General features: G+C 33.3%; 1 protein-coding gene across 2 annotated transcripts; it reads left to right on the forward strand.

The window, feature by feature from the left end:
• The first annotated feature begins 4,237 nt into the window (after positions 1-4,237).
• On the forward strand, positions 4,238-9,631 carry LOC127168178 (E3 ubiquitin-protein ligase TRIM39-like). 2 transcript variants are annotated; one of them, XM_051114775.1, is made up of 8 exons: positions 4,238-4,390; positions 5,870-5,956; positions 6,467-7,020; positions 7,179-7,274; positions 7,365-7,598; positions 7,682-7,820; positions 8,499-8,525; positions 8,642-9,631. In XM_051114775.1, the coding sequence occupies exons 2-8, from the start codon at positions 5,890-5,892 to the stop codon at positions 9,178-9,180; spliced, it is 1,656 nt and encodes a 551-aa protein (XP_050970732.1). In that variant the 5' UTR covers positions 4,238-4,390; positions 5,870-5,889; the 3' UTR covers positions 9,181-9,631. The 2 variants fall into 2 exon arrangements, with proteins under 2 accessions (XP_050970732.1, XP_050970731.1); XM_051114774.1 differs by having other exon boundaries at positions 4,238-4,342.
• Positions 9,632-9,904: the final 273 nt, after the last annotated feature.

Here is a 9,904-nt window from a genome sequence, read left to right on the forward strand (position 1 = left end):
ATATACACATTTTTATAAATTAGGAAAAACTTAATAAAACACTGTCATGTTTTTTTCGTACTGAATTCCAATTTTAAATTGTAATTTCTGCTTGCTGGTTTAACCTGTTAGCATTTCAATGTGCCACCTGCAGTACAGTTAGTTTAGTTAAATTTAGTTAAATTGAGTGCGTTTAGTTTAATTTTTACATAAATGTTTACATCAAATGTTCACATAAATGCTAAGGTGTAAGGTACAGAACAAATTCACACAGTATCTGAATGAAGTGCTTTATCTCTTTCTTTATGACAAAACTGAAATCCTCTTAGTTGGCCCTAAATACCTTGCCATCTCAGTTTGTATTGATGGAGTCATGGTTAGGTCTTCACACATAATACAGAATCTGGTACTATTTAATCCGTAATAATGTTTTGAACCCTATATCTGACAGCTTGTTAAATCTTGCTAATAAAGCTTGTTAATATCTTTTTTATAATTTTTGGACTTTTGACTTTTGCAATATTGTCTGTATACAACCATGATACTACACATCACAGAGACGTCTATTTGACATCTGCATTTACATCTGGAAGTGAGTGTTTGCTCATCTGCAATTCGTCTATGTTTCCTATCAGATTTCAAATATATGTCTATTAGATGTCTTTAAGATGTTTATGATTTAGAATGTATGTAAAACTGACATCTTACAGATGTCTGTCAGATCTTTGTACACAGCAGATGCTTTCCGGATCAAGTGATCTTTAACAGACATCTTGCAGACGTACGTGTGCTATCAGTTGAAAAGCACTCTTTATCACATTGTTTTTCATCTTTCTTTTGGGCTTGTGTTTTCTTTTCCATCTTAGTTAAGGGCTGTTAAGGTATTAAAGGAGAAGTCCATGTCCAAAACAAAGATTCACATATAATGTACTCACCCCCTTGTCATTCAAGATGTTCATGTCTTTCTTTCTTCAGTCATAAAGAAATTATGTTTTTTGAGGAAAACATTTCTGCAGAATGCATACATTTTTCTCCATATAATGGACTGCTATGGTGCCCCGATTTTGAACTTCCAAAATGCAGTTTAAATGTGGCTTCAAACGATCCCAAATGCAGTTGTAAAGGTCCCAGCCGAGGAAGAAGGGTCTTATTTAGCAAAACGATTGTTGTTTTTAATGATTGTTTTCATTAAAAAAATACAATTTCAATACTTTTTCATCTCAAACGCTCATTTTATGTCGAAAAACTCCAATCGTATTTTCTCCTTCAACTTCAAAAATCATTTCAAAATCATCCTACATCGCTGCAGAAGTACCGACCCAGTCTTTGCAAAGTGAACACACAAAAAAAGATCAAACACCCTTAACAAAAAATATAAAACAGCGATATAGTACAATTTTGAAGTTGAGGGAGAACATGAGATGGGAGTTTTTCGACATACCCTAACTGTCATGAACCGGAAAAGAAACAGTTCAGGCAGAGTAAGACAAGGTGAGCGTTTGAGATCAAAAAGTATATAAATTGTATTATTTTTATGAAAATAACCGATCTTTATGCTAGATAACACCCTTCTTTTTGGGATCGTTTGAAGCCACATTTGAACTACATTTTGGAAGTTCAAAATCGGAGCACCATATCAGTCCATCATATGGAGAAAAATGCTGATTTTTTTTCCTCAAAAAAACTAATTTCTTTACGACTGAAGAAAGAAAGACATGAACATCTTGGATGACAAGGGGGTGAGTACATTATATGTGAATCTTTGTTTTGGAAGTGGACTTCTCCTTTAAGCAGTCTTTCCCTGACGTGATGTAGATGAGAAAGTGAAAGTAAAAAGTTTGTTGCGTTCTAAATGAAAAGAGCTCTGAGTCTTCATTTAAAAACAACATATCTGGGAACCTTTGCATAATCTCAAAGATGCTGAAACTTATCCATACTTTCATAACCTTCTATTTTTCCACAAATGAACTGGATCTCTATTGCCTATCACATTCAGTTTAAAATACTTGTCAAAGTTTTTAAGACCTGCCATAGTTTACATAAGCTGCCCCAAAACTTCTATGCTGTAACGTCACTCCACACCTTTAAGACAGAACTTAAAACACATACTACGTTTTGTTAACGTTTGTTATTTGGAGATATGTAATTGGTTTACTATGAAATACTATACATTCACCCAGTATATGCAGCATGCATGAGCAAATTAAGCAGTTGTCTAATTTTCTGTGTTGTGTATTCTTTTACTTTTGTTGCCAGTGTAACTTGTTTTGTAATGTTCAAAGTTTGATTTTTTTTTTTTCCCTAAAAATACGTTTCCTGATTGTCACTATTTTTGCATTTGTATGTCGAGTCTGTGCTTGTCTAGTGTTCATAAGAGACAGTATTTACTCACTTTGCCACAACAGCACATCTTTGTGAAGCTTCATTTGTGAATAGTCAGAGTTAGATTTAAGTTTTTTTTGTGTTTGTTTGTTTTAATACAGGTGCATTAATGGTGGATTGCAAGTTATCAAACCACTTAAGATTAGCGGTAAAAATCTGACGATGACTCTTTTGTACTGTATGGAAAATATTACTTCAGAAATATGTATAATATGCATTGGTGAACAGAAGTAGTTTTACTCCATTACTGTATAGCTTACCTAAGCACATATTAGGCTACAGGCTACAGATGTGTATTAGAGTACTTCTATTTTGAAAATCATATTTAGGCTGAAATAACTTTTGTTTGTGAACTAAATCTGCTGTAAAAAAAAAAAAAAAAGATAACATACCGAGCTATATTTAGGCTCTTTGTCATTATTTTTCAAATCTGAACTGACCATATTAATTCGTTCAGAAAATTAAATCAATGTAAACCAATGTATGAATATTATAACTGCATTTAACATTATTTTAGATTTAAATATATGACGGTGCATTAAAAATAACAACACTAAGACAAAAAACGCAAAATATGACAACATGGGAGGAGCTACTGTATGACATGAAAATGAAGGCGGGCACTTGTGAATAGGGATGGGCGATACCTCCTATTTTATTTTCGATCCGATACCGATATTTTCAAGCCAAGTATCGTCGATATCAATACCGATACCTATACCGCTAAACTAAACTGATCTTTTCAATTATTAAAAGAATAAAATCAGTAATTTAAATAAATTATACTTACTTAACATTATATTTGAAAGTCATGTGTTTTAAACATTTCATAAGCGTTTTTTTTTTTTTTTTTTTTTTTTTTTTTTTTTGATGACACTGTCAGAAATAAAATGTATTAAAATGTTGTATTTTAGCTCTTTACAGGGTAGTAACCTCAAAGGTGCACCTTTCTTTACCCCTAAAAGCCAGGGAGCATACTAGTACCATACAAGTACACACACATTAAGGGTAGATAAGGTACAAAAGTGTACCTTGGAGGGTACTTGATGAAAAACAACCATGGTGTTACATAAGTACTAAAATGTATAATAATAATAATAATAATAATAATTAGTAGTAGTATTATTAGTATTAGTATTATTAATTATTATTACCATGGTTTTTGCTACAAATATTACGCTTGAAATAATGTTCCTGTAGTGTTAACCATGTTAAAAGGAAGCAAGCCAAAAGAGAGAGAGTTCACCATGGTAATTTTTTTGTTACTGCAGTTTTACTACAAATACTGTGGTTACTGTAGCAAAACTGTGTTTTGTGTGTGTGTGTGTGTAAAAAGCTGCAGTAAAAACAGCAAGATTGGGAAAATGAACAATTCAGATAACTATTTTCTATTTTAATATATTTTGAAAAATCAAATCAAAAATCAAAATCAAGCATCTGTGACAAAAGCTGAATTTTCAACATTATTACAACATCATTTCAACATCATTTTTTTTTTAAATAATGCTTTATTATTTCAATGCCATGAGAACAAGAGGAAGAAACATCATTTCTGATTATTATCAATGTTGAATGAAGCGTCAGCAGTGAACACTATCTGTGATTGATTGGTTCTGTCTTACAGCATTTGCTTGTGTTCCGATGAGCAGGAGAAATAGTTCTAAATCCTACACAATAATTCTTTAATAGTCTATTGTTCCTCTTAGAGGCTTATTTTATGCACCAAACTTCTTGTTAAATAAATAAAATGAATGGTTAAAAATGCACTTTAGAATCGATATTTTTATGTGAGGATCGATCCTTTCGATACAACGTCAGTATCGAAAGTATCGATATTTCAGGATCGATTCACCCGTCCCTACTTGGGAAAGTCAAACTAGAGTGAGGAACAACAATAAGGAAGCATGTTTAAACTGTTTAATAAACACGGCATTTATGAGACAAAAAGACAAATGTGAGCACAGCTGATACTCAGTCACAGGTACGTGATGGATGTATAAGAGAGATTTACCTTAAACACGTTTAAAAGGTTAGTGGTCTGCAGGGCTCTCAAGTTTTGGAAAAAGTTTGGAGTGAGATTTTATCTGTTAGGGGAGGAGCCACTCAAATATTTGCAGCAGCGGCCCCTCGGCCCCACGCAAATCTCTCCAGTTTTTGCTAGATGTTCAACTATCTATTGTTTATAATTGACCAGCACAAAATAAAAAAAAATATAACAACTGGTAGATCTGATAAAAGTCAAATTCATAAAAATAAAATGTTTTAAATATTTCAAAAATGCAGATGTATCAAAAGTAAAAATAAATTTGGCCCCAAACGAGCAAACTAAACAGCAGTGCTCAATGCACATACTGTAAACATACAGGAGGATTGCAGAACTTGCCCTGAGCATGTATGTCAATCTGTGCGTGTGTTTGTGAAAGAGAGAGGGTATATATTTCAGCTTACGAATGTCATTTTGTATTTCAAGTGTTTATTGCACATTTTGATGCCTTGATGACAGTGGTAGGGGCTCAAACTTAGCTAGAGTAACTAGTTACATGTAATGGAATTATGTAATGTAATTAAAAACAAAATTGAATTAATCTGTTACAGTTACTGAGAAATAACGAATATAGTTAAATTACAGTTACTTATGTAAATGTGTACAATTACAAAGTGGGTTACATGTGAATATGTAATAATGCGTGAGACTTGAGAGCTTGAGAGCCCTGGTGGTCTGGTTTAGCATGGTGTATGCCTGCGTCTGAGTAGAATAAGCTGGAATTACATTAAACTCTGTGTAATGAATTTGTATTTAATGACCCATGATATAATCAACCAACGTTTAGAAACACAAAACCCTTTCTAGATAAAGTAACTACATTGTCTTTAAACAACATATTTAAGGAAATCTAATCACAAAGATGGCTTTAAATGAAATCAATATAATAACATATTGATAAACATCACTAAACAGAGGTAAATCTCTATTAATTCTGCATACCGCTATTTGTATGTGCCCACAAATCCCACAGAATCCCCCAAAAATGCTTGATTATACTTCCTTTTATTGTCCTTGTTACAGTGTAAATATACATTTAAATACTGAGTAATATTAATTAAATATGTGTACTTACCTGTTTTTGTATTGCTATTATTGCAAATATGTGTAGTGTGTAACAAGGACACCATAAAATAAAGTGTTACCAAATGCTTTTTACTAATATTTATATATTAGTGCTGCCATTAATATGTAAACTTAGAGTAAATACTAACAAAGGTTATAAGTGTTAGGAAAACTGGCAGCAAAATTAGAAAACTGACTCATTAAATCACAGTTGATTAAAAGTTTAACTAAAAGTTCAAATTTCAAAAAAGCTTGAACTCATTCATATCTTCTCATCACAATGGCTCAATCTGTGACCATTTCTACTCAATAGCTTTAAAATATCATTACATTGACTTGATTCAAGAAACTTGAGGACAACAAAATGAGGGACATGAAATGTGATGTTTTTCTGACTAGACGTAAAGAAAAGAAGAGCAATGGCAGAACATTTACCAACATCAACAAAATTGACGAGGAGACAGAGTATGGAGAAGACACCTTCATGTAAGTGAGAGAGCTATATGAATGAATGAATTAATGAATGAAGAAATGAATACAGCAATTTTTTTTTTTATTGTAAATATAGTTTCATTGTTGTTTATCTCATTTAATGAGAGTTATACTGGCATAATAATATTTTCTGTATTTCAAATATTATTCCAGTCTTTGAGTCTGATTGATTGAACAGTGCTCCAAGAGTACTAATTTTCACTGTTTGTAATATCTTCATGCATTATAGTCACATTTAGCAGATTAGAACTGGGTAATAAAATAGTTTACATTTTGTGATGATACAAGGAATCAAGCAGTTGAAATGTGCTCTGTATCACCCTATGTGAGTATATCAGAGAGTATTTGTTTATTAAACTGTTGTATAAAAGCAAAATCATATTCGCTGTCACACTGTTGATCTGTATAGTGATATTTGTGATCTGCTCAATTATGTGTGCAGATGTGAACTGGTGATATATGATAGTTTTTTGTATGTGATATATGTATTCTCTCTCTTTTCAGCAATGTCATCCTCCAGTGGTCCTCTGGCTGAGGAGCTTCAGTGTTCAGTGTGTCTGGATGTGTTCACTGATCCAGTCAGCACTCCATGTGGACACAACTTCTGTAAGAACTGCTTGAACCAGTGCTGGAAAAACAGTCAGAACTGCATCTGTCCATTGTGTAAAGAAACATTCAGTAAAAGACCCGACCTCAAGATCAACACAGCACTTAGACAGGTTGTGCAGCTCTTTCAGGAAAAGTTTAGTCTGAGTAAAACTGAAGTTCTCTGTGACATCTGTGATGAAAGAAAGATAAAAGCCCTGAAGACCTGCCTGATGTGTCAGACTTCTTACTGCAAAACTCATCTGGAGCCTCATCAGAGAGTCCTGAGCTTAAAGAAACACAAACTGATGGACCCTGTGGAGAATATAAATGACTATATATGCCAGAAACATGAGAGACCTCTGGATCTGTTCTGTAGAGATGATCAGACACGTGTGTGCGTGTTTTGCACTGATGGAGACCACAAGACTCACAACACCGTTGCTCTAGAGGAGGAGAGTAAAGAGAAGAAGGCACGAGTTACTAATGCAATAAAATTACTTCAATAATCTGATTTTAAATAGTATTTATTTATTTATTTATTTACATATGCTTAAATATATTTATTTTTGTCTGAAGATTGAAAATCCATGTTTACTGATCAAATATGTTTGTTTGTTTTTGTCTACAGACTCAGCTGATGAAGACACAGAAAGACATGCAGCACATGATCCAGGACAGAATCAAAAAGATTCAAGACATCAAACACTCAGCAGAACTCAGAAAAGTGAGTTAAAGATGTTTAAAATTTGATGAATAATGCTTTTGTTTTTAATAGATAAAGCTAATTCATTAAAAATAAAACTGTATTTTTCAGAAAAGCACAGAGCAAGAGAAAGCAGCTAATGTTGAGCTCTTCAGTGCTCTGATGCAATCCATTGAGAGATGTCAGGCTGAGCTGCTGGAGATGATGGAGGAGAAGCAGAAAGCAGCAGAGAAACAGGATGAAGAGCTCATTCAAGAACTACAGCAGGAAATCACTGAACTCACAATGAGAAACACTGAGCTGGATCATCTCTTACACACTGAGGATCACCTCCACCTCCTACAGGTCAGTGTCTCTCTGTCTGCTCACATCACAGGACAACACTCACACTCCTCATGCTGAGGGATTTCTCCTCTTTCCTGCTGTAGATTGATCCAGCCCTGTGCAGTCCTCCACACACCAGGAACTGGTCTGAGATCAGTATGAACACTGATGTGAGTGTGGAGACTCTGAGGAGAGCTCTGACCCAACTGCAGGAAACTCTAGACGAGAAACTCAGTCAAACTGGTAGGTTAATATCAAACACAACAGAATATGCTTTGTATGAAAATCAATTATTTAAAAAAGTGAAAATTTAAATAGAGTAATCAAACAATACACTTTAAACAGACAATACACTATAATTCAATATCAAAATAATAAAAGCTGACTAAACCCCACTGCAACAGTATATATTTTTCTTTTATTTTATATTAAATCTATAAAAATATGCAGTTATATTGTAGTGTATGTAGTGTGAAGCCTATTAAGATTTAGTCTTATGATGACATTTTTTGTCCCCTTGAAGAAAACAGCTTATAAATCATACTAAATGATACTAAATCACTTTTTTTTTTGGAAGATGTAAAAATGCAGAATGTTTTCTGTGAGTGGGGATATACAGTAGTCAACATTTGAAGTGGAACAAAACCTTTTATCAAAGTTCTCCTAAAAACAAAACAATACCCATTCTTGTCTTAGGACAACTCTGATTAACTTCTCTGATCCACTTCAAATGTTGACTTACTGTAATATACAATATGCTCAGTATAACAACAATAATTCTAGATTTTTTTTTCCATGAATAGTACCCATAAAACATGAAAACCCAACGTGTGTGTTTGTGTGTATAAAGAAATGCATATAAATACATGTTAAGATCTCTTTATATATTTTTTTTATTTTCATTATTATTTGTCTTCACAGTATTCAGGAGAATGAAACAGTATGCAGGTAAAATGTGTGATCTTTCCTCTTACACTTGCCCGTACTGAATACTTTGAATATTAAAGACATGAAGATCTTAATATTGCGAATATGTGATTCATTTTCTCTGATCTCTTTTTCAGTGGATGTGATGCTGGATCCTGATACAGCTCATCCATATCTCATCCTGTCTGATGATGGGAAACAAGTGAGGACTGGAGACATTAAACAAATGCTCCCAAACAACCCAGAGAGGTTTGATATCTGTCCTGGTGTCCTGGGAAAAGAGGGATTCTCCTCAGGGAGATTTTATTTTGAGGTACAGGTGATGGGAAAGACTGACTGGGATTTAGGAGTGGTCAGACAATCTATTAACAGGAAGGGAAAGATCACTGTGAGTCCTAAGAATGGATTCTGGACTGTGGCTCTGAGGAATGAGAATGAATATAGGGCTTGGGCTGGTCCATCTGTCTCTCTGTCTCTGAGTGTGAAGCCACAGAAGGTGGGGGTGTTTGTGGATTATGAGGAGGGTCTGGTCTCCTTCTATGATGTGGAGTCCAGATCTCATATCTACTCGTTCACTGGTCAGTCTTTCACTGAGAAACTCTATCCTTTATTTAGCCCTTGTCCTAGTCATAAAGGTAAAAATGTAGCCCCACTGATCATCTCACCTGTTAAATAGATACAAAATAATTTATTCCTTATAGATATGAAAAATAAAACAGTTCTCTAAAATTATTGATTATGCATGTTTTGCTGTTTTTTATCCTATTTTTATTTTATGGTTCTCTGAAACAATTTTGACTGGTCACTGAAAGCATTTTATGGTCAAATTGAGTTATGGCCATTTTTTCCCCAATAAAAGAGCCTTATTTAACTGTATTAAATATTTTACCAGAGACAGATTTGTATGGCTTTTAAAAACAAAACATGGACTTGCTGCTGCTCTTTTAATCACCATTTTAAGATGTTTTTGTTTGTAATAATGACCATTATCTTTTCATTTGTTTTGCAAATCCGCCATTATTACAAATTGCAAATGTTACAGAACATTTTTGACATTTTTTAACCAAATGTGAAATTACATTTTAAAAATGTTTAGTTTTAATGATCTCTTTGATAATATGATGAAATTCTGCCAACACGCTCTTTGGAAATCATACATAAAAGAATAAAACTAAATGTAAAAGCTTTGTGTTAAGTAAATTTATGTGTTTAAGATTTTTATTGAATTAACAGTTTAACTTAAAGTTTAACAGTCTATAGTAACTAGTACTTCAGCAGTTAATCCACATTACGACTTACATACAAGGCTAAATCAGTAAATAAAAAGCAAAATGCATCATTCAGTAGTTCTATAATATCTATGTAGATGTCACTTCTACATGATCTTTTGTTCTTAATAC

The sequence above is a fragment of the Labeo rohita genome, chromosome 7 (assembly GCF_022985175.1).
Source record: "Labeo rohita strain BAU-BD-2019 chromosome 7, IGBB_LRoh.1.0, whole genome shotgun sequence".
NCBI classification, from domain to species: domain Eukaryota; kingdom Metazoa; phylum Chordata; class Actinopteri; order Cypriniformes; family Cyprinidae; genus Labeo; species Labeo rohita.

Excerpts from the sequence above, each read along its gene's own strand:
- LOC127168178 (XM_051114775.1), top strand. The coding sequence starts at position 5,890 with ATGGCAGAACATTTACCAACATCAACAAAATTGACGAGGAGACAGAGT. Across the intron at positions 7,021-7,178 it reads AGGAGAGTAAAGAGAAGAAG|ACTCAGCTGATGAAGACACA; the intron begins GCACGAGTTACT and ends TTTTGTCTACAG. Across the intron at positions 8,526-8,641 it reads GAGAATGAAACAGTATGCAG|TGGATGTGATGCTGGATCCT; the intron begins GTAAAATGTGTG and ends TCTCTTTTTCAG.